Source organism: Phascolarctos cinereus, unplaced genomic scaffold (assembly GCF_003287225.1).
Source record: "Phascolarctos cinereus isolate Bilbo 61053 unplaced genomic scaffold, phaCin_HiC Scaffold_726;HRSCAF=1367, whole genome shotgun sequence".
NCBI classification, from domain to species: domain Eukaryota; kingdom Metazoa; phylum Chordata; class Mammalia; order Diprotodontia; family Phascolarctidae; genus Phascolarctos; species Phascolarctos cinereus.
This window is the reverse complement of record NW_027556098.1, coordinates 256,116,024-256,142,152: the sequence shown is the minus strand read 5'-3', so window position 1 is coordinate 256,142,152 and position 26,129 is coordinate 256,116,024. Positions and strand designations below refer to the sequence as shown.

General features: G+C 36.6%; 1 protein-coding gene across 6 annotated transcripts in view; it reads right to left on the bottom strand.

The window, feature by feature from the left end:
• The window catches only part of ATP8A2 (ATPase phospholipid transporting 8A2), a 756,382-nt gene that overhangs the window by 523,759 nt on the left and 206,494 nt on the right, over positions 1–26,129 (bottom strand). For all 6 annotated transcript variants that reach the window (XM_020997141.2, XM_078147076.1, XM_078147075.1 and 3 more), the window contains exons 3-11: positions 21,360–21,459; positions 19,533–19,631; positions 17,957–18,002; positions 17,004–17,044; positions 15,364–15,437; positions 12,311–12,380; positions 11,378–11,505; positions 8,756–8,867; positions 2,442–2,607 (exon numbers count right to left, since the gene is read on the bottom strand). In XM_020997141.2, the coding sequence (XP_020852800.2) occupies positions 2,442–2,607; positions 8,756–8,867; positions 11,378–11,505; positions 12,311–12,380; positions 15,364–15,437; positions 17,004–17,044; positions 17,957–18,002; positions 19,533–19,631; positions 21,360–21,459 (836 nt within the window). The remainder of the gene's footprint in view (positions 1–2,441; positions 2,608–8,755; positions 8,868–11,377; positions 11,506–12,310; positions 12,381–15,363; positions 15,438–17,003; positions 17,045–17,956; positions 18,003–19,532; positions 19,632–21,359; positions 21,460–26,129) is intronic.

Here is a 26,129-nt window from a genome sequence, read left to right as displayed (position 1 = left end):
TTTCTTTTGTTCAGACTAAACACCTATTTTCATTATTCAACTCCCATAAAGAAATGGTTTTGAGTTCCTTCAACATCGTGGTCACTGGTTCTGTCAATCTACTCTAGCTTGTCAATGCCTTTCCTAAACTGCACCTCTCAGGCTTAACACAATATTCCAAACAGACTACATAAAAGAACTGATACCTCTTCATTCTAGACACTGTGATACTATTAAATATGAAAGAGCACTTTGCATTTATAGCTCATGCTTTATAGCACTTTAATCTACATTATCTCCTTAAAACAGTGGTTCTTAATATGGGATCTATGAAATATTTTTTAATTTGATAATTATATTTCAATATAATCAATTTTCTTTATAATCCTATGTATTTTATTTTATGCATTTAAAAACATTTTTCTGAGAAGAGTTCATTGTTTTCACAAGATCCTGCCTTGGAACAATCCTGTGACCTAAGCAGGTCAGTTATTATTGTCCCCAATTTACAAGGGGGAAAACAGAGGCTTGGAGAACATCATACAGCTGGTGAAAGACACTACCAAGGCTCACATTCTTTTTTCTGACTCCAAACACCAGCAGCCCTTCCAACTATGCCAGGCAGTACTGCATATGATCTATTTCGTAAATTCAGATCAGGATTCTTGGTTCTGTGAGGCTAGTAGAAATGGAGATAATTGATTCAATAATGCCATTTCAAGGCAGTTTTGTTTGTGAAAACCAACAACCAAGAGGTTAAGCAAGTCAAACAACTAGCCTAAAGGGTAGAAAAAGAATTTGTATTAATGTAACCCTGCGCACTTTAGTGGGCTGTCTCTCTAAGTTGCATGATTGAAAAACTCATATTTTAGAGCCAACTTGATGATGGGCCTCAAAAAACTTAACTAGCCGGTCTTTCCATGAGGAATGTAATAATGATAACAACCACAATAATGAGCTTTAAGATTTGAGAAACATTTTAAAGATACCTCATTTTTGCCTCACAAGAACCCTGGGAGGCAGGTGCTATTATTTTCCACATTTTATAGTTGAGAAAACTAAGGCAAAGGATAAGCGACTTTTCCTAAGGCTGGGTTTGAACTCTTATCTTCCCAACTCTAGTTCCAGTACTCTAACCATGTGCCACCTGGCTCCCCAGAAGAATTTAGGGTAGGAAACCCAAACTTGTGTTGGAAAGGGTAAAGAGAGTAGGGAGGAACAAACAGTAGCACAGACCTCCTTCTCCAGCCTATCATTTTCTGGCACAATGAACTCTTTCCTGTATTCCCTACCCCCATTAATTTAATTCTCTCCCCCCCCCAATTTTATTAACAGAGCAGAAAGGATAGTAATTTGGAAGGACAAAGTACCAAGAACTAAAGTTAAAGGCAAGTCGGTGAAAAATGGGAATTTGGAGCTTTACTGTTTTGTATCAGAGCAATTGCAGCCCTCACCATAAAGATAACATCTCTGTTAATAAGACAGAGTGCATTAAGTGGAACAGCAGAGGACAGTTCTTCCACAGTAAATCATGTAGCTACTAGAAAGAGATTATCCAAACAATTTCATTGCCATTTATTTATTTTCCCAAGGCTTGTATCCCAAGATAGTGTCAATGTTATACATTACCCAGAACCCAACACATTTTACAGCTAAGTACATATGTATAAACAGAACCACCAAAAGAATCTACAGAGTGGGTTCTCTATACATTTATTCCTGTTTCAAACTAGAATGGTCTCTTCTTTTCAGTCACATTAAATTATACAAAGAATACCATTTTATTTTTGGTTTTGTTTTACAGCATGGTTTTGTGATTTTAAATATAACGATTGACAACCTGAAATCAAGACTAGACTAAACAATGGCGTTTAAGAAAATAGACTATGACAGAATCTGAAATCCTAGATTCTGATTCCAGTTGCAACCAATGTCCTTCTGAAACGGGCCCTCTCCTTGGAAATGGCAATGTAACAAGTGTGCCCTTGAGGGCTGTTTGAATAGTCTGAGTTCTTCAGATGAAAGGATAGAGACTAATGTAAAGAACATTTTAACAGTTTACCCTGCAAACAACGGAAGGACTGTACAAAAGAAAACCAATTTTTAATTCAAGAGTTTATCTTGATTTTTTTTATTGACAGGACATTAACCTGAGTATTGAACAACCTCATCTTCGTCACCTTTTGATCTTATTCTTTCATCTTTCCCCTGGAATGTAAGTAGCCTATGTCACTGCCAAAGGGAGAATGCCAACAGGAACACATGTTCCCAGGAAAACTTTCAAAACTTATGTATCTTGTTTCTAAAAGTGCTAAACTCCCATTTTCCAACATTTACTGGCTAGAGACACTTCCCTTATTTAATGGAAGAAAATTAATAACAAAAATAAAGTCTTCAACCCACTGAAAATGGTTATGAGCTTAGAGAAATTGTGCTTCTATGCCCCATTCACTGAAACTTACCTATTTCACTAATGTACCAGCTTATGTTTTCATGGGTTCGGTTCCATAGCAATGCGCCCACAGAACTCACTAGGGCCATGACCAGTAGAATGCAGAACAAAACCAGAATTTGCACATTGGTCACTTTCTCAACATTGGATCTCTTGAGAGGTGCTTTAGTTGAATTCTGGATAATAGCACAAAAAGTCAATGTTCACATAGCATACAGGTATTGGGGGAGAGGGGAGTAATTCCTGAATAGAGAGCTATCATTAGATTGTAAGCTCCTTGAGGGCAGGGATATCTTTTGCCTCTTTTTGTATCTCCAACACTTAGCACAGTTTCCAGAAGGTGCTTAATAAATGTTTACTGAATTGAACTGGGTGTTATCACATTTTTTGGCTCAGTAATCTGTTCCACTGATCCTCAACCTAATGTCTTTCCTACCACCATCTCAGACCTGAAGGTCACTCTCCAATCACCTTTTGGCTAGGGCATATGTCCTCTCCCATCAAATTCCAACCCTACTTTTCAGTGTTAAATTTGGTGATACAAAAAGAGTCATCTTGGAAACACAATAACAGTTCCTGAAAGATGTTAGATTGAATCTAAAAGATACCTTGGGCTGACTATGTACAAAGGAATATTAGAAGCTTCATTTTTCCCCCTACAACAAGTGCTTCAAGTGCCTATATGTACAGTCCTCTCCTGAGTCTAAAGGGGACAATAACCATGATCCCTGCTTCCTCCCTCCCTGAAGGCCTCCCCATCCCCAATACTAATCTAAGTAGAAGGAAAGACAAACACAACACAAGTCAACAGATGTGAGGCTGTATGTGATTACATGATGAAATGAATGAGACAACAGGTACTCAAGAGTACAATATGGGCAGGGAGGAAGAAGCTCTTATGCAAGAGGGGGTGCTTGGGCTCAGTTAAGAATGCTAAGTATAAAATCTAATAAAGCAGCAGCAAGAGACAAAAACAACAGTATGAGGAAAGGATTAGAAATTATAAAAAGCATGGGTAGGTTTGCAAACAAAGACACCAAACTTGTTTAAAAAAAAACAACCTTTTACTGACTGATTTTTGTTAGAAGTAGATTTTCAAATAGATTGAAGATAGATTGAGGATAGATTAGAGGAGCTCTGAGTGCCAGTTACAAGTTACACACACACACACACACACACACACACACACACACACACACACACACACATACACATATGTGTATTTGGGTGTGTGTGCAAGCACATAATTTTTGTAAGGCAAGGTCAAAAGTATTCTAGGGCTTCAAATTCTTACAAAGATGGTTTGAATTGGGTGGGTGAATATCAGCTCTTTCCTTTGTTACTATACTCTTATCTGCCTTAATTGTTCCTTTGGAAGTGATAAATCTAAGAGCCTTAAAAAAATAAAAAAGATAAAGTCATCAAAAATGAAAACCAGCTAGGATGAGAATGAAGGGGAATTCATTTGCAAATAGCATGAGATCTGTTTACACCCTACAGCCACAAGATGTGTATCTGAGCTCAGCTGGTGGAACCATAAATACTGCTCTTTATGCTGTATTTGGCTTTTTCAAGTACCAGGATGACAATTCCCTCTGGAATTAAAATCCATGCAATGAATGTATACTATAGCCACTTTTCCCTTTGTTTAGAGACTCTTTTCACATTTCACTTCTCTAAAAGCGTAGCCTCTCAAACCCTGGCATTTGCCTTATATTTAGGGTAAAAAAGGGGGGCCCCAGAGACAAGAAAAGGAAATTCATTAGGAGCAGATCTGTGATTAATCCACCCCCTACCCCCGCCTCGACCCTACTCTAGTACTGCACATCCACATCTGGTCTCACAGCAGTATCCCTCACACAAGGGCTCCATTTTTTTTAAATAAATGCTGTAAATTTGACAGTCCATGACTGCCTTATCAAAATTTTAATAAACACTCAGCGAATGGACAGGCAGGGAAAATAAATATACTTTGGCAATGAGCTCATTTCCATGATCCCATTAATTTATTGACTTTTGATCTTTTCCAGTGGTTGGACTCTTTCCAGTTAACAAGGTTATGCAAAGCTATCTTTCACCTGGGCTGCTGGAAAAAATCCACCTAAGAATACTGTAATAATTACCCCCAAAAAAACCTCTGACTTTAATAACATCTGCATTTCATGGAAACAAAAACTCTAGGGTATATCAGCAATATCAAGGAACAAGCTTTTAATGTGAAATTCCCATCAGCGTTATAGAAACTGCTATAAAGCTCTTTATATAAAGAAAAAACCCTATACTTTCTGTGTAATTGAGTTCTAATTTTAGGGACATTTCTTCCAAAGAAAGGAGGTTAAGTATTCTATACCCTTGGATGAAATATACTTGGATGAAATTTACAGAATCTGTATAGTTATAAGAATGAAGGTTCATGAGACATCATAAAGAATTTAGGGGATTGCTTTAAGAAAATATAATCTCATTAACTCAGTCTATTAACTCAATTAAAAGAAAGTTCAGTCTATAGGAAAGTCTAGGTTTAACATGCCACAAGAGAAGTTCTAGGAGGGCTATGAGCCAGCAATATAAAGGCAAAAGGAATATAAAAAAACACCCCACAGCAATCATATTTCCTCTCTGTGGTCAAGTAGCACATATACTTATTATAAATATTATTTCATAAACAGGATGGTCTTTAGCTACACATGATCCTTTATCTTTCTTTAAAGAACTCTATTTTTTGTCTTTTTTGCCCTTAAGACACAGGGAATTCTGTGTACAGATGTTTTGGGGATTTTCTACTATTATAGTTCAAAACCATGAAAACTGCAATGGCCTCGCAAAAAGCTATACAAATAGACCCCCAAAACAATATGTGATAATAAAGTGTACATCTGTTGTTACTGAACTATGCACAATGGAGCAGATAAGTAGATTAGATTAAATGAGAAACATTTAAGCTAGTTTTTTCCGCCATATGTTGCTATAGAAGTATAAACTGTTAGCTACAGAATTACCTACATATTGCTGAGTCAGTAGCTTTTTGTTTTGTTTGTTTTGTTTTGTTTTGTTTTTTATCGTCATCAAACCCTGCCCAATTATTGGAGGTAGAGGAGTATGGAGAAGATACCAAATATTGCTCTGGCTCATGGAGTTTTCAATGGCTGATACAAATTCTTTATAATTTACTCCATGAGGGGAGGGGCCCAGATCTGAACTAGTGAGCCACAATCTGAGGTAACCGGATGATTGGTTATCCTACCTAAGGGCAATCAAAGGTGGCCAATAAACATTGGTCCTAGGCTGTACCTATAATTTCACATTGACCAACAAAGGATGAACTAGAGTAGAGATGTCAAGTATGTAGCCCTTGGGATGCATCCCGCCCACAACACTCTCCAGTGTGGCCTGAACCAGATTAAAATATAATTAGGAAAGATTTTACAAAATAAATAATAATATAATAAAACACAGATGATATTAATAAATGGTTTTCTAAGTAAATATGTGACCCACAGGAATCCTTATGTATAGCTTCCATTTCTATTTGAGTTTGACACTACTCAACTAGAGCATCACTACAAGAAGGTACCTGTTTAAAACTAGAGATCAATTTTGGCTTGGGAGTCAGAAAGTTAAGGGGGTAAATTAGCATTGGGCCTCAGGCTCAAAGAGGCCTGTGCGTCTGGGTCACAGAATCCAAAGTTCTCGTGTCATATAAGTGGAAAACACTATTTAAACATCACTGTCTAACCCAGCCAGGAAAGATGAGATCAGAGAATGGTGCTTCAGGTTGACTAACCATGATACAACAAAATGAGAATGAGCAATTTTCTGAGGACCAGAACACAGAGAATGGGGGAAGAACCCAAGGACAGATATCTTTAAGGGTTCAGGGAGGGGGAAAACCTCTCCCTAGGAATTAATGGAAAGAGACTTTCCCAAAACATGGCAAGCAGGTAGGTGTCAGTGAGGAATCTAGGAGATGACTAAGCTGGACAGTGTGGCTGAGGGAAAGGGAGAGTCAAAAGATAGATGCAAATGCAACATTTAGTAAGAAAGGACCTGTCTAAACTCTAGACAACCAGGTGCATAGTTGAGGACAGACATGTAGCACCATGGGTAGCCAAATCATAGAAAGAAAACTCCATGCTTTTCTACTATGGGTTGCCCTCCTCCAATGCCAGGAATGTGCTCCCTCCTTCCTCACTTCCAGAAGCAGCTCAGTTACCACCTGCCATATGAAGCCTTTCCTGATTCTCCCAACTGCTACTTGCACTCCCCTCCCAAACTACCTTGTATGTATCTACTTTGTATTTATTTTATTACCTTTATATTTATGTTACATATACTTAAGTGCTCTCGTCTCCCCATTAGAATCTATGTTCCTTGTGATCAGGGTTTTTTTCATTTATTACATTTATTTCTCCAGTAAAAAGCACAGTATATGACACTAGTAAGCACTGACTAAATACTTTTTGATCGACTGACTCAATTAATATCAAGGCAAAGACCAGGTACAAAAATTAAACAAGAAGGAACTAAGATCAGGTTGAATGTCTTTTAACTGGAATCATGGACTAAGATTTTACCTTAATAACGCTTGTAACTCATAGAAATAAAACTCATGGGTGTGGGGGAGGAGTAGGTACATGTTGACTCACAATACCATTGTAGTAAATCTTTCAAAACATCTAAGAGGTTGGTGGCCTCTTAGTGTGGAACAGAGGGAAGAAAAAGGAAAGCAAAGAAAACCTACAGCCTTCTTCACAAGCCTACATTGGCAGACAACCCAGGAAATCCAAAGAAAACAGTGGTGGCCAGATCCCATAAGATGTTGATGGGATGCACACATAAAAGGTGAGGAGACCTTAAAAAGATTAAGGTGTGTTGGAGGTGCTGCAGGGAGGAGTAGGATCCTTTAAGTGATAGCTACATTGTTGTACAATATACTATAAAAACACCGAGATGAAAATGTTTAGGCAACTCCATAAATATAAGCTGTTGCTACTTAATTTGACAGTAGGTCAGCTTCAATTCAGAAGAATGATCAGGTCATAATCACTTAAATGTGGAACTTTAAACCTGGCTGTCCTACCCAAAGTTCATTCAATCAGTCATCAATCAACAAGCATTTATTAAGTGCCTAATATGGGGAAACAAAAACAAAATAGAGAAGGCAAAATGAGAATAAGATTATGGCTTATCACCCCCCTCCATTCTAACTGGCTGAGTGTTCCTGGATTAACATTTAACAGAAGTTACAAAGAGCACTCAAGAAAGATTAAGCCAAAATATCCATGGTCTTCTGGAAAACACAAAGTGATCCCTCAAGATCTAAGGAAGTGTGTGGCATTGTGAAAGGAGTGTTTGATGCGAATGAAGTCAAAGGGCCTAGATTCAAATCCGTTTAGTACTACCTGTGTGACCTTAGACAATCCACTAGACCTCTCTGGGCCTCAGTTTCCACATCTATACAATGTGAGGATTGCTCAAGGTGGCAATCGAAGTGTCTTCTAGCTCTCAATCTACCATCCTTTATGCATAAACAACCTATTCTGATCCTGTCGATGGAAATATTTTTGATGAGGTAGGAAACGGCTGGTACATCATACCTCAATTCCATAAGATCAAGACTACTGAGCAAAATGTACATTTTAAAATTGCTATAATTCCTCAAGTGTAATAAAAATATTGTGCCAGAGAAAAGGACAGAAATATCTTCAAAGTTATTCCCTCTAACAGGAAGAGTCTCTCTTCAAGGCAAAAGGGCCTTCAAGTACTCTCAAAAGGGAGCAGCTCTGAAGAACAGCACAAGGCACTGATTCAACCAGAATTTGGAAAGTCCCCTGGCAAAGGTGAACCAGAAATGTCTAGACACACTAAAAAAACTAAGGCCAATTTAATTTAGACAGACTAAAGAGGCTGTTGAGGGAAAGTTCCTGATATTTTCTTTTTGACATATGCAAAGAAAACAGCTCACTAAGTAATAATTGGTCCTTCAAAATGTGAATTTGTTCTACAACTCAAACAAATGGACAAGGGTGGGAAGAAGCAAAAAGGGAGTTGGTACCAGTCATTCTCCCTGTCCCAAAGCTCAGAACATGGAGGGCAATTATATTTCATGTGAGATCCTTTTTTTTTTAACAGAAAAAGACCAAAGAGAAAGAATTTTACCTACCCACAAAAGAAGGATGGAAAGGTTAACCTAAGGTAACTAAACAGAATTGAATCTCAGGCATCATCTAGATTCTATACTTGCCTCTCCCCCTCCTGGACAGACACAGAGAAAAAGGAAACAATGACGAAGAATAGAATCATGTTGGTGCAGAAAGGCTTTACCTGCATGAGCTTGGTGTCGTGTCCAGTGTATACAACTATGCCAAAGACCCACTGAGTATTCCTAAGCTGAGCACCTCTTAGTAAGATCTGGTCAGGCCCAATTGAAACTGAACTAAAAATAAGAAAAAAATAAAATTTATATTTAATAATATATTGGCAAAGGTGTTTTTCACTGTTTTCACAATATGATGGCATAAACTGTCTCCTTGAGCAAATACACAACATCGATATTTTTTTCAGTGTAGTTTAACCATTCCACAGAAAAAACAAAAGTTCACTTTAGGATGGCTTTTTTCCAAGATTGCTTATTGTTAAGAAAGTATAAAAATAAAGTTAATTTTTTTAATCATCAATTTTCACTACAGCGATGGTAAATTCTTATGAAACTATGACATTGGGAAAGAAGGATGCTTCTTAGTAGAGGCTGTACTGGAATCCATACCGCAAGTGTCATTGCTAAGTCAAGGTCTTTTTTGTTCATTTGGGAATCACTTTCCATTCCATTTCAGAAAATGCACAATAACATTGCAAGAGTGACATAGGAGCCACATAACAACCCCATTCCTAATTTATCTATTTAAAAGGGCTATAGTCTACAGCAAGTCAGGGCACCCAAGAGAAGACATTTTCAGCAACTCAAGTTAATGTTGCTTCTCCTAACTGCCTTCTTTACAGCACTGGCTCAGCTGAACAATCTAAAAGGTGGTCCCATAGAAGACATAAGCAGCAAATACATGAACAGGAAAGGCAGAGGAGAAAAGACAGGAGCACCAGACACCAAACACCATCCTGAAACAAATGATAGAAATGCCACCAAAATACAACAATGAAAACATAATGCAGACAAAGGGTACTAAAAGGGAAAAAATGTTTCCCATTCCTTAATCTAAAATGTTACTGTCAATAAACAAATCACTGCTTTGAAAAAGAAATTCTGTCAATACCAACTAGCCACTTCACTAACCATCTCATTTGTTCCCATACACCTTCAAAACAATAATTTTCTAAGAATACCAAGAAATTCTTGTATAGTAACCATTTCTCTGTCCCAGCTCTTTTCTCTACTAAGCTTCCTATGATTAGTAGTTCCTAATTAGTTTCTCTCACTATACAAAATATCCACAGTAACAGTTGCATTACTCCTTCTTTGGTATTAAAGCCAACATTTTACTTAATTTTCAAAGATTTATTTGTCCTGTTCATTTAACAGTTGGCACTTACTACATGGAAAATAATGTGTAACCATGTATATAGCCTATTTATGTATTAACTAGACTCAAGATACATTAAAATTTTCTCAGTCGGTCAACAGAACCCATTATCCACCCTTCAACCTCCTCTCTCCCAAACTTCGCTATTACTGTCAAGGGTACCACCATCTTCCCCATCACCTAGGCTGACATCCTCACTGTTACCTTGTCTTTTCACTTGTACTCACCCCACATGTCCAATCTGCCAAGTTTCATCCTTTATACCTTCTTAACATCTCTATTGTTATTTTTTAAATAATCATTCTCATGTGAATTTTGTATATATGCCCTTCTATCTATTCAATGCAGCCACCATCTTGGTGTACACCCTCATCACCTTACACCTGCTATTACAGAAGCCTTCTGATCTGTTCCCAAGTCTCTCCCTGCTACAGGCCAACCCCCATTCAGCTTTTAAAGTGTTTTTTGCTAAAGCAAAGGTTTGATTATGTCACTTCCCTCACTCCCTCTACTCAATAAACTCCAATGACTCCTATAAGATAGATGATCAAATATAAAATCCTCTGTTTGGCTTTTAAAAGCTTTCCCAACCTGGCCTCTTCCTACCTTTCTACACTTCTTACACTTCACTACCCTCCACACACTCTACAATCCATCACCACTGGTCTCCCTATTGCTTCCTCATATAGTTCTCTCCCTCTTCTGGTGCCTTGCTTTTCACTAGCTTTCCCCCACATCTAGAATGCTTTCCTTCTTCATCTCCAGTTCCTGGTTGCCCTGACTTTCTTCAAGACTCAGCTCAAATATCACTTTTCCCAGGATGCCTCCCACTGTTCCCACCTTCTAAGATTACCTTCCATTGATATTGTACATATCTTCTATTTCCAATATTTCACGTCCCCCCCATTTGAATGTAAGCTCCTTGAGGACAGACTGTGTTTTTGGCCTTTTTTTTTTTTGTATAACCAATGCTTAGCACTGTGCCTGAAATATAGTAAGCACTTAATAAATGCTTGTTGACTGACTAAACAAAATGACAAAGATTTGGCCTTGTTTTTTCTGACCCTACTATTTTGGGAAAGAAGAGAACAAGTTATTTTTTTCAAAGGCAAGCCACCATTTTACACCTAAAAAATTAGCATTTTCCCTGTCAAGAAGAATTCCCTCAAAATACATGTGCTAAAAGTGGTAGTAATTCTGTCCTCTTTAGAATCATGCTATATTAACATTTTCTCACATATTATACTGAATAAATTTTTAAATTTTATAGTTGTTTTTGATTATGAGGCTTGGAGACAAAAGCCATCTGTAACAGCTACACTAACCAAAACAATTTTTTACCACCTGCTCTGAAGATCAAGGATTACCATCATGCATCAAGGGAAAAACTCTACAGGAAGAAAAGCAATACCTGTTACCGTCTAAACACAAGTTTCCAGTGAAGTCATAAAGGTGTCGGTTGGGACCTTCACATTCTATTCTCCCAGATACTTTTATCAATTGCTCCCTTGAAGTCAGATTAGCTGTCTGAGTCAAACCCTGGAAGTCAGAACCAAAAAGACAACTCAAGAGTCAATGAATCTAGCAAAGCAGAACATCTACAATTCACATTGAAAATATCAACAAGCAAAAGCATAAGCATATTTTAGCACCTTTTTACGTATACAAATATACACACATATTTCTGCTACAGAATGGGTAAATTTTGCTACTATCTTTTTTTAACTTTGTATATTTCATTTTTTAAATGAAAATTACAGAAATTTATAATCTCTTCTACTATCCTCTTTCCTATTCTTTGTACAGTTAAGAGAGTATATCTAGGAATACCTCTGAAAAAAAGTCACAGAAAATCCTCTTCTATTTTATAACCCCAATCCTCTCTTTAGGACCACAGAAACAATAGAGGAGATGAGGCTTCTTGGAGCCCATTATCTCCATCCTGTGGATCTGCTCACTGATCTTCCATATTGCCACAGCTTCCAGACAAGTTCCCAGACAAGGACCCAAGAAGAGCACTCAGAAAGGTATCTGGGTATATGTGCTATCCGTAGTTTAAAAAAAAACACAGAGAGAGAATTGCTAACTTACACTTAACAGGACAATTACTAATGAGGTGTTTTTTTGTTTTCCCTTTAACAGCTGTGATGAATGTCTTAACCCAACCACACTCTCACCCAATTCCCAAGGCTACCTAAAGCATATATTTTTTCAAAATGTCTGAGTAGGGTCAGCATACAGTCTGGAATGGTTTCTCACTTTTCAAAGGTAAGTGGTTCACCTGCAGATGGGATCTGAACATGTGGACTCAAAGAGAATACTAAAACTAAAAAGGTGACTTTACCTGCCGAATTTTAAGATTGGTCTCCCCATCCAGATTAGATGTTTCAATATAGCACATTGCCTGAGGTTCACTAAAAAAGCAAATAAAATCAATATTAAATAAATCTCTCCATATAATCTATGTACTCTTCCAAGATTGTAACTACTAATATACCTATATGGAAGTATTCATGTGTAAATTTTTTTCACATTAAATATCTTCAAGAGTTATCTTCATATTCTAAAATATTCCCTGCTAAACTATTTTAATTTGCAGTCCTCTCTCTCTCTCTCTCTCTCTCTCTCTCTCTCTCTCTCTCTCTCTCTCTCTCTCTATATATATATATATATATATATATATATATATATATATGTATGTATAATGTATATATAATATATATATATATTATATACATATATACAAATACATACATATGTGTATATATATTTAATTTTAAGAAACTCAAAACAATTCATCTCTCAGAGCAGCTATTTTCCACTTTACAGCTTGCAAGCACACAGCAAAAAGCTACTCAAAATCGGTCAGGCCATCATCACACTTAACATTATTAAAATTTTTGTAATATGATACTTCTTTCCCCATTTCAATCTATAAGACCTTAAAATTTTCTCCTTGATTCCTAAGCCCAAAGATAAGATACTACAGCATACAAACACATGAGTAACCCATATACAAGAAAGAATAAATTTTTAGTAGTAGTAGTAGTAGTCTTTAGTAGACTTATGGTCTACATCACTAGGGGCAGCTGCAGATGCTGTTCTATGCTACTGCAGGGATCTTCTCTTCAACAAGACAATGGGAGACCAACACTTGATGCTGTAGACTCCTTTTTGAATAACCTGTCTCCAGGAAAGAATTAATGTTGGGAGAGAGGGGAGAAGGACTTAATCATAAAAAATAAGCTAAAATAACTCCAAAGAAACTAAGTAGCCATGATTCACAATCTAGAAAGAAAGAACAGACAAAAATCACAAACTCTCTAGCACTCAGTAACAGAATCTTATCATCCCCCAGTTTTTTTTTAACGTTATTCTTGATGCTTCAAAATGCCTCTCAAGAGAATACAAACACTGTTCTTTTCATCCTTCACAACTAGTCAAGTTTACTTTAAAAAAAAAAGGTCTTCCTAAGTTCCTCCTCTTTTTTTATTTGTTAAAGGCCATTTTACAACATTGAGATTTCCTCTCCTGTAAAAAGAAATTATATAACTCATTTCCTCAGTTACAAACCTCAGTCTTTTACTCTGATAAAGGCACTTGAGAAGTCACCCTACAGGATGCAGGCATTGGCTCACAATGACTTCAAAGAGAGCCACAAAAAGGTGCTTGCAGGTGCCTACTGTTTAAGAGATTTCCATGTTCAGATAACAAGAAAATATTCTACAACTTGTCACTCAACAGTAACCATTCTGCATGGTCCTGGACAAGCCCATATTACCATCACTGTGCTATTTATTAGTGCTAATTTTACTTTCAGAGTGTTTTTATATGTATTTCCTAATTTTGTCCGAAAAACCATTTGTGAGGTACATAAGGTCAATTTTGTTGTTATTTTAGAGATCAGGAAACTGAGATTCAGAGAGACTAAAGTGATCTACCTAGGACCACATTTCTTAAGGTCTTTGACATCCTTTCCAATAGAATAATGGCTCTCAGTCTTTCTTTACTATGTCTCAAAGTTGAACAGGATAAAACATTTTCAACCTAAAAGGGAATATAGGTGGTATATATTATTATTTTTATATAATCATTCTTACATGAATTTTGTTATCACAATACAAAAATAGCTCTCTTAACCATCAGGCTATCCCTAGAGTAATTCCTAGGCCATGTGCCCTAGATATCCCCTCGGGTATTTTCCCCAAACTAGGAAATAACTACTTCTTCAAAATTATCACTGGTAGGAGATGCCCCCACCCCTTCACACTGCTGCTGCAGTTGGTCGGGGAAGATATTAGTCTTGAAGCCATCCCAGAGTCATCCCCATTCCAGGAAACTGGGGAACACATTTCTCCTGGCCCTTCTATAAATCCATGTAAATCCTAAGTTGGGTCAATATAATTCAATAAATACTTATTGTATACTGACTCATATGGGGGATGAACAGTTGTCATTGACTCTTCCCCATCAAGATGATCAAAGGCATACCCTGGGACTCTTTGGGAGGGTAAAAAGTATATGGTGCATTTCTCTTGGTTAATGATGGAATCCTATCTCTATGTAGCCAAGTCTAAATCCCAGACAGGACTCAGGATGAAACTAACTTGGATTAGGGCATTTAACCAGATGATTCTACTCACCGGATCCAAGGGGTTGGGTCCTAGTTCTATTGGTGAGTAAAGTTTTCAGCACTCTGAGGGATACTTTTGTGATTTTTTTTCCTAAAGAAAGATTTAAATCCTATCATGTGTAGATAGATGAACCCTTGCTTAAGTCAAGGTTGAGCAGAAGTTACAGAGGAACAAAGGGGTGAAGAGCCAGAGCTGTTCTCATGATGGCAAAGGCTTGGGCCTGCAGAGAGATATAGGGTAGCATTCATCCAGAATTTTCAGCACCTCAGATTATCTGGGCACATAGGGAGAGATCCTTCTGTCTGGAACAGAGTGAAATCAAAATCCCCCCAAAATGCAATGAAGTTAGCTCCATTCTTTCACAAGTAGAACCAGAAGAAAGCCACATCCTGAAGGTTCTGGCTTTGTCACTAACTTGCTGTATAACTTTAAGTAAGTCAACTTTGCCTTTCTCCACATCTCAGTTTCTTCATCTATAAAACAAGAATACTCATCTGTATTCTATCCAAAATACTTTTAAACACAGTTAAAGTATACTATGCAAATTAAGGAAATAACATGGCCCGAGAAAGATGAACCAAAAGCAAAGACAAGGAAAAAACAAAAAAGGTGGTAGACCTATGAGACCCAGGTAGAAGGGAGGTGAAAGAAGAGTCACAAAATGAGGACAGAGAAAAGTAGTAGGTGACATTACAGATTTAAGTTTAACTTTCAAGATCTCCTGAAATTTTAATTCAGCATAAAAATGTCATTTCACACTGACCTGGAAGAAATAAGAATCAAGTCTGCTGGAAAATATTGCCCATTGGTGACCTTCACGACATCTCCAACAGCCACCTGTTTAATGAGGAATAGGGATGCAACAGCATGAAAAAACAAAAAACAAAAAAGAGGTTAATTGTATCAACTAATGACACAGTCACCTCCAAAAAGGTTTTGAAGAGGTGCCAGAGCTAAGACTTTTAGATGAGAGGTATTTCAATGCTCCCAAGCAGAACCCTTACCTCCTGCAGACATAAACTTTAATGGATGCTCAGCAAAAATTTTGATAGTGTAACCAAGGCAAATGCTACGTAGCTACAGTCATTTTGTAAAACCAGGTTTAAAAAAGAATTACAACATGATAGGGCAACCAGATACACACAGAAAATTATAAATGGGCAACTGGCCAAGTGATGCCACAGTGAAGCTTCATTATAATATATTAATGATCCCACCAAATGACACTAGCCAACTCTGAGTATATTTGCACATTGCCAAGAAACAAATCTGTTAGAACTGAGTAACTGAAAGCTCTGTAGTATCTAACATCATAGTCTGCTCAAAATATTTCAGTCTCCTACATGAGACATTTTTTTTTAATGTTGGGGGTGAGGGAGACATTCCCTAAATTCCAAGTTGTTCTTATACAGACACAAATGGAGGAGGGAGTGAATATTTTTAGTATTTTGCAATTACTACACCTTGATCAGAGAACGTACTTAGTTGTTATAAAATTCATGTTAGAAATGTTTTTTGAAGGTATATTTATTTAAAAGCTATAAGATTATTTTAATTATCCTGGGTAATTTTTTCCTTTTGAAAGTGAGCTAACCATCACATTTAAAAATTTTTTGGTATGGAGAAAAAGACCATGCCATTTGATTCCCTACTGCTAAAGAACAAATTCTATAGGGAGACAAAGAGGTTACAAAGTAGACTCTAGACACTGTATTTTTAGTAATGATCCTGTTAGACAAAAAACAAAACAAAGCAAAAAACATTGTTGTAAACCTTCAATCTAGTTGCCAAGAGACTTTCTCCAAACCTCTTAAGATGATGAATGATAGCAATCTTTTCAGACTTAGTCCTGCCTTGAGTCAGAAAGTAGATAAACTTCCGACCTCAATTCTATGATTTTCCCATGTTCAGTGTTTACATTATCCCCAAAAGAGTGAAGTTAAAAAAAAATCACTTAGAAATAGAAGAAAGAATTAAGAGAACTTTGCATACATTTGGAAGAGATCAAATTCATTCTCTACAGGTTTAATGAAAAGGTAAGGAAGAGAGGAAGGGGAAACAGAGAAAATCTTTTTATTTGGTTGAAGTTGTTTACATGGCTCAGAGACCATCACAAAACATAAGCACAAAAAGTTCAAAACTGCTGTGTTATGACCTACATTCAACTACACAGTATGCTACATTATTCTATGTGTTTTAGAATATTCTAGAAAACAGTACATACATTCAATCTACTTACTCCCTCCCACTTTCATGGGTAGTTCAAAACTTAAGTACAGCTAACAATCACAGACATTATCCATATTTAAGACAATAAACTTTTGTTTTGTAAGGACCAATCCTCACCAAAAATGAACAAGCCTCAAACAACAATTGCTACGTCATCTTTAAATTAGTATTTACCTCTTTCCAAATAATGTTCTGCCACATACCATTTCTTAACACTGAAAAGAAAATAGTTCTATATTAATTTTCTATATTACAATGGTATAGCCCAAGTAACCAAAGAGCATTTCTATAAAAACTAACTAAATTCATGTTAATTATCTTTGGGGTATTTTAATCCTCTCTGCATCATGGCAAAGATAAGATTGTATACTTAGAAACATGACAAAATATTATATCCAAATTTTTTTTAAAAGCAGTGGTCCTATAGAGGGCATGGAAAATCTATACTCTCTGCTTTCAGCATTAAAAAGAAAAAAAAAAGTCCAGTCAGAAAAACACATAGGGTGGAAACCTGGCTAATATCCTGCAAATAACAAGAAATACATTTTAAATTACAGGATAGGTAAGGACACTTTTTAAGACAATAAAGATATCAAATTTCTGGTATTTTTGCTTTTTTAAACTATTTCCTAAAAATTGTACTCCTTTCCCCTTTTTTACTATTCTATTATTCTAAGTAGAATAAATCAAATACTAGAAGAATAGAATAATTAACATAATTATATTTTTATTTGTTTTTTGTTGTTAGTGGTTTCAGTTGTATCCAACTCTTCATGATCCCATTTGGGGTTTTCTTGACAAAGATACTGAAGTGGTTTGCCATTTCCTTCTCCGGCTCATTTTACAGATAAGAAAACTGGGTTAAGTGATTTGCCCAGGGTCACACTGCTAGTAAGGTCAGATTTGAACTCAGGAAGATGAATCTTTTTGACTCCAGGCCTGGCACTCTATCCACTGCGCCACCCAGCTACCCTTTGTTTTTAATTACATTCCTTTATTTTATCAAACATATGCTGCTTTTTTTCCTACCATAAAATACCAAAATATTAGCCAGTAATTCATTTCTTAAATCCTACTGGTAATTTTGTACGTGAACTGTGGATTTTAGAGCAGAAAAGTTAGCTTACCTATTGCTTTCTTTCGGTTAACTGTGTTGTCAGCTTTGTGACGTTTCTGTTATAGAAAAAAAGCAAAGAAAAATACATTAAAATATATTAAATTCTAGAATATAAATATATTAAAAAAATTATATTATTAATATTAAAATAAATAAAATATATTAAATTCAAAAGGTCCATATCAATACTCTATCTAGCACAATAAAGCCATAATGGCACAAAGTACGAAGAACAGGAAACTTGGTTTTACAGCTAAGAAAGGAATTTAATTCAAGTATTCCTTGTTCTTATATGGTTTTCTCCTCCTTCCATGTCCTTTTCTGATACTTCATCATGGTACAGAAGTGACCCTGAGTTCCTGCAGGCTACTCCAGCAGAGTTACAGCCCTGGAATGCTGTACCAAGCTGAAAAAGCTTGGAATACAGGCCCAACAGCAATCTGTGTCCACCAGTTCTTGCTTAAGGCCCAGTTTTGCTTAAGTTCTAAGGGCTCATCAGAGAGTTTATAACCCTAGATATACATTCACAATGGCTTTTAGAGGCCATTAAATTCACCTCCCTACTCCCCATGTCACAGATGAGGAAACTGAGGCCCAGAGATGTTAAAGTGACTTGCCAAGAACACATAGGTAATAAATATCAGAGCCAGGATTTGAACTCAGGTTCTCAGACTACAAATCTAGCACTCTTCCCTTTTCACTGGGAGTTTAGGCCTATTTGCCACCAAGTGATTTTTTTTTTTGGCCCACATGATCTCAAACTACCTACTAAGGCATGGAAATGCTCTATATCTGTAGAAGAGTATCTGCATGGATAAATCATAAATTCTTGAAGTAATAACCTAAATTAGAGGCAGTAAACACTACAAAATGTGAGAGTAGGTAGCCAGCATTCTAAATGACAATGGGCTTTCTTTTCCAATTTTTGTGAATATGGTCCAAAACATTTCGCTGATATAGAAAACTTTTCCATAAAGGGAAAAAAATGTGAATAACATCTGATAATATACCTGTATAAAAATCAGTTGTATGAATAGCAACAGTCAGGCTCACAGGGTAAATATCATAGAAAACAAGGTAAAAGAAGGGAAATGAGGACGTATAAAATGATACCTGGCACACGGGAAAGCAAGCACAGTATGGGAGAAAAGTAAAATAGGAATCATATTGGGCATTTCCCATTCACAAGGCTAGTAGCAAGGAACAATCAAAATAAGACTCGAGTTGTAACCTCCGCTCTCATACACTGTACTTAGTTGGTGTTCATCTGTCTGTTCCTTCTCGTGGATTTTAAGGTTCTCACATGTATGTATTATCTCCTTAACTACATTGTCACAGTTTTTGTGCTGGTGAAGGTGATCTTGTTCAAATGCTGTTCTATATAAACAAAAAAGTTTCACATATGTATATTTCAATTTCTTTAGCTATCAGATATTTGATTTTTATCAGCTGCAAACATAACTATACTAATTCCAAACAATTTCATACATAGTCTTAAAAAATGCATCAACCATTCTGAAGGTTTTATTACATCTAATTCAATGATCTAAGAACATGTTTCTTTCTATAATCAAAAGTTAACTTACATAATCTTCTATAATCTCTTTGATGCCTGCAACTGTTAGGATAAATATCAATGGCACCAGGGTGGTATATCTTCCTGTTGGAGAAACATCTGGAATTTGCTGCAAAATAATCAGAAATACAGGATTAATGTATCCACCAAACAAGATACTGGTTTAAATCACTAACACACTGGGGACATAGCATGCCCAGGAAATGACAATTTGTGTAGAAGGGTTTTCTTGTTAGTGGGTCAAGCCCCTCCCTGGAACACTCCCCAAACCACTGTACTATTGCAGGGTTGGAAAGGGAGACAATTACCAAAATAACCACCTTTCAAAGGCTTCATATTTGGGGTTTTCATTTCATTTTCAATTTCAATTTAATACTCACCAAGAGAAGTTTACAGAAACTCTCCCCTCCCCTTAAAAATGCTTTAGAACATTTATTCTCCAAAAAAATCCAAGTTTAGAGCCTATTCTCTTTGGGCCTGTTCTCCCTGTATGAACCTTCTCTCCATTATCTGGACCCTTTGCTCTAACCCAAACATACTCTTCCCATTAGCTATGCTTCCTTCCTCTAGACTTCTGCTCATGTTGCTCCTCATACTTAGGGTACTACATATACCACTTCTTCAAATTCTGTTTATCTTTCAAGATCTAGCTCTAAGGCCTACCCAAATCCCTGATCCCCAATGCTTCTTACAGCTTGATAGCACTTAAGCACTCACCCTTCTAATACAAAATCATACACTGCCTTGAACCCCTGCATTTTTAAATCTTTTCTCCATGGTTAGACAATGAAAGTTCCTTGAAGGGAAGGATTCTTGTGGTGGTGATTGTTGTTGTCTAAATGCCTAGCATAATAATGAGTCCAAAGGAAGGGCAAGGATTGTAGGACTTCACAAAATAAATATGCATTTAGTGGGCTACTCAAGATATCCTTAGTGTAAAAGGAATCCCATTTTTCCCGTTTCACTGCTATTTCAAGTCTACCTGAAACAACTCCAAAAAACAACACAGCACTTTAAATGTGTTTCCTGACATTTCTATTTTACTGAACATATTATTTTACTGAACTGTGCTGTGCTATATAAAAAAAGGAGGAAAAATCCTTCAGTGTTTGGAATAGAATAAAGCATTCACTGACCTGGCTCTAGAAATACCTGAAAGGATCATTTGTCTAACTGCAAAAAGTCAGAGGGGTAGCAATACTCAAGGTCTCCCCCCACCTGGGGTTTACAAGAAAGTTATACCCTTGGTTCCGCTTTCCAAGAATCCTCAATTTACTATAGCTCTGAAAATGACATTAAATGCTAAAGCACTATCTATCAAAAGCTGATGTTGACCATCGGGGGACATCATATCCTTTTAATACTGGAGCTCATTTAAAAGATCTAGCGGAAGTTATCCAGAGAAGGGTCAATGATGGCTAAATCAACCCAAGAGAAAATGTATCCCAGATCATCACTGCAACCCAGTCAACTGAGCCTTCCTTCTAATCAAGATCTCAGTAACTTAAAGACTCAATTATTTTTCATTAGGATATCTGTGAACTGACTTGTAGTTTTAATACACTTCTGGTTCTGCACAGAATAGATCAAAAATCCAGCCCACTGGGCCCCAATAATCACACATACAGTCTCACTGTGACTTTTTTTTTATTAACTAGGATTTTCCTTACAAATCAACTTTCCTTACACAAGGGCTAAAAAACTCAATTTGAAATAAAAGTCTTACAAACTAAAATATCTTTCAAAATCAAAGTTTTAGCTATTTATTATTGTTTGCAAGGAAACAGTTGTATTTGCATCCAAAACAACAAACCAAAAACAAACAAAAAACCATTACCTGCAATAAGGCAATGAAGAGGAAGAAGGCGTTAGCAGCTCTTCTAATCTGCTCATACAAGAATCGAGGTAGAAATGTAACCACACTGTACTTTGCTGTGCTGTAGATAAACAAAACAATGACATTATCTGTTAATAACGCTATTGGGTTTGGGAGAAGGAGAAAGCAAACAGCTTTTAAAAATACAGCTTTGTTAAAAATCCAAAGGTAGCTTTTAAAAAAAAAGCCAAAATAATTACTGAACAATAAGGCAGCTAAAGCAGGCACTATGGAGTGCTTACAGCTTGGTCAAACATTGAAGACCAAGGTCATCCAATGCATCCCAGGTCATCCCTAGTCATCTTGACTTTTGACTTGCCACTGGACTTCAATGACTCTGGAAGAGAGAGTGAGGCTGACAACTTTGCATAACCCTGCAGTCACTTAAATCCAATTCACACACAAGTCAAGATATAATCCATTATCCACTATTTTACCCAAACATTGTGATGTCTATGAAGGATGAAAAACAACAGCAGCAGCAACTAAAACCAGTCAGACAATTTATGGGGCCCTAATCTTCTATAGATCATTTGTCTAGAAAAAGAACCTATTACTACTCAGAATTTCTATTCTGACTTTGTATTTGTAAGTGTTGCTGAACTGATTTCTTCCAAGTAAGGGACACAAAAGAAATGCCTACAACTTAGGAACCTAAGCTATGAACCTGGTAAGTACACCACAAATACCTAAATACATGATTTCCCCCCAATGATCATCACTCAAAAATGCAGAGACTGGATAAGATAACCTGAGGTTCTTTCCAGTTCCGAAACTTGATTTCATGAAACTGAAATCAAGCAACAAAGAGCGCAGTATTCATCATTAACATCAGGCACAAACAAGGCAGAAAGTGCATTCAAAACTTGGCAGGGTCTTACTGTTTACTACAAAGCTACAGCCTATGAATCATGCTCTGGATAAAAAGACAATTATGAGCTTAACAATTAAGGTAAATTAACTTGTTTTGTTATCAGAAACGAAGAGATGCATATGAGCTTTATTCTTCAATAAATATTAATGGTCTTTTTTAAACACTTTTTTTCTTTTCTCCACAAACCTGGAAAATATATCATGGGATACATACACGTCATTATTTCACATATGCATATTGTATGTATATATTACATATATGTAATCATACATACATACACTTATGTCCTTCATTTTCCCCCTCATATATTTAGTGTTTCAGAAACAAAATATTTCTGAGAGTCGAGTCTGACAAAAGACTCTCTGAAAAGAAAATAATTCTTTTCATTCAAAAAGACTAACAAGTCCTGCCAAAGGAAAAGATGAGCAAGAGAATATGCCTACATCTAAATTCTGTCACTTTTATAAGTAGCGCATTAATACAAGGTACAAATAAAATATGGTACAAAACATCCCATTCCAATCTGTTCTGCAGAAGTTGATTTCATCATTACAATTATTCCTAACCATACAACTACAGTCATACCCTATCTAACATCATTAACTGGTTCCTAGAAAACATTTCAGTGTTACAAAGAGGCAATAAATGTCATAGAAACCATACTTTGGCCCATTCAGACTTCTAGAAAATAGACCTAAAGGCAGGACTCAAATACTAATTCACATCTATCATTAAATATACAACTGCATCTTGGGCAAAGGACTGAAATGAGGTTTTATCATGTTATGAGCAGGGGACAAAACCAAACCACTCACTGATCAAGACATTATTATGATACACTTATAATCGTTCATTAATTTGTTGGTTTGGTACAACTTCTTTTGAGTTCCCAAAAGTTACCTTTTAGTTGGTCCCAGTGATTTCTCTAATATTTTAACTCTTCACTTGTTTGGAAAGCATTTGTCCATCAGAATGTGTGCTCTTTGAAATCAAGGACTTTTGCTTTTCTTTATATCTCTAGAGTTTAGCAAAAATCACTCATATCAAGTGATTAATAAATTCTTGACTTGTCTTCCAACAACTCTCCAGAACACAGGCAAAAACCAGACAATGAGCAAAAACAGTTTCTGAACATCAAAAAGATATGTCCCAGTCTATAATTCTGAAGCATGTATGATTTTATTTTAAGGGTGATTCTAGACACTCAGTTACTTGGCTTATAAGCTGATAGCCAACTAGAAGCATCAAACTTAAAAAAATGGTATTGAGGTTGGTTAGGAGAGAGTAGAGTAAAAGAGCTGGGAAAAGACATGTCAAGAAGAGGGCTTGTAAAAAGCAGACACTAATTGCAACATGAGGTGATGAATGAGGAAAAAAAAGAAAAAGACAAACAGACTGAAAGAAAACAGCTGTCTAGAGAAATTAAAGAAGAAGCTAGAAGCTTTGTACACTTCAAAAGGTCCAAATATGCAATACTATATTACAGTCCAGTAGAACAATTGTTTCCTAATGACCATAAGGTAAGAATAATAAGACATGGAAACATTTTAGAAATAATTCTGACAACAACAGAAATAGTTTAAATGAAATTATTTTGTCACTCAAACTAGTAAGCTTCAGCTTTTTGGAAAATCCATTTTTTGGAAACTATTCTCCAAAGATGATGAATAAAATGATTATTTTCTTATTATCTTATTTCTGTGCGCTTATAAATGTGCTATATATTACTAATTTCCCCATGTTGATAATTCATTAAAGACTCAGGAAAAAAAAAAACAAGACCTTTATTTCTATAACAGGACAAACAGATACAGAACATCCTTTCATTAGAGCCTAGAGGACAATGAAGCCAATAATAAAACAAGGTCAGATGATACATCATTCATTCTTTGGGGATTATATGTTGTCCGTAATGCCAATCATTTAAAAAGTTATCAGTTAAAACAGCAAACAAAAAAAAATCAAAAACACTTAGAGAAAAGATAAATCACATTAGAAAGTGATTTTCAGAAATACTTTTTCTGCTGTCTTTAATCTAAGGAGATCCACTTGTTCAACATAATTATAAAAATAATGAATACTAGCTATCATGTATACAATGATTTAAGGGTACAAAGAGCTTTACACATGTTACCGTATTTGATCTTCCTAAGCACCCTGTAAGATAAGTGCTGTTATCATCCCTGTTTTACAGATGGAGAAAATGAAGCTGAGAGAGTTTAAGTGACTTGCCCAAGTCAACTAATAGGTATCTAAGGCAGGATTTGGACTCAGGTCTTCCCAGCCCAGACTTTCCTGGGCTCTTCCTTGGACTTTTTTTGGGGGGGGGATATTTGGATAGGTTTTTAAAACCTACAGGCTTCACAATTCTACTTGAAAAGTTGGGGTAAGGAGAAAAGCAAAGATGGGAACTATCTCATTTGTCCCTATTAAGGAAAATATTCCTGCTACTCCCGTCTACTGGAAATCCATGGTAGTGTTGTTTGTTGTTGTTCAGTCCTTTCAGTAGTGTCAGACTCTTCGTGACCCCATTTGCGGTTTTCTTGGCAGAGATACTGGAGTGGTCTGCCATTTCCTTCTATACCCCATTTTACAGATGAGGAACTAAGGCAAACAAGGTTAAGTGACTTGCCCTAGGTCACACAGCTAGTAAATGTCTAGGGCCAGATTTGAACTCAGGAAGATGAATCTTCCTGACTCCAGACGCAGCACTCTATCCACTTCACCACCTGGCTGCCCCATGATAGTGTAGAAAAGTACAATGAGGGGCAGCTAGGTAGCACAGCGGGGAGAGTACCGGCCCTGGAGTCAGGAGGACCTGAGTTTAAATCCAACCTCAGACACATAACACTTACTAGCTGTGTGACCCTGGGCAAGTCACTTAATCGCAATTGCCTCATCAAAAAGCAAAAGAAAAGAAAAGAAACGGAAGGGGAGGGGAGGGGAGGGGAGCGGAGGGAAGTACAATGAACACTGGACATTTGTGCTTGAATTCCAGCTTTGCTATGTGACTCTAGGCAAATCATTGAACTTCCCAGGGCCTCATTTCTTCCTATTTAAATGGCAGGGGGAGTTGTATTAGATGACCTCTATGACTCCCCCAACAAAAAAATAAGCTCCCTGAGGGCAGAGACTCTCATTTCTCTCTTTAGAGCCCTAGTACAATGCCTGACAAATAGTAAACACTTAATATATATTTCTTGATTCATTTATCTAGGTTCTCTTCTCTTCAAAAAACTAATTGTCCATACTCTAAATCATGCTTTTTTAACTTCCTTCTACCTAATCTAAGCACTAAAAATATTTCCTTCTTTCACATTCAATTATCAACAATCAATATAGCCAGGTAAACCAAGTTACTGCAAGTCATGAGCGAGAAAATAGTGCTAATGCTCTGAGACCACTGATGTCTCTATATCAGCCTAATTGATCTATCTCCAGCATCCCTCTAAACCACCTCCAAAAGCCAATCTCCCACTGGTCTTCTGCCACTACCAAATGGATATACCCCCCCCCCCAACAACTCCACTAACAGTCAGCACTCAGAACCTGCAATTTAAGGGAAATTAGGTTATCCTCTAATACTAGACAATGATTCCACCAATGTTTTGCTAATAGTTCTTACCAAAATACATCATGAAATTCTCATCTCTGAAAATAAGCATTACTACTATTCTCAGTTACTCAGGCCCTTTGATCAATTTCTCCATTCGCTTCCTCCTACTAATCACAAATTCATACACATGGAATTTTAGACCTAGGTGACCTTAGGATCATCAAGTCCAATCTTATCACTTTACAAATCAAGAAGCAAACACAGGGGAAGAAATTTGCCCAAGGTTGCAAAAATAATTTAC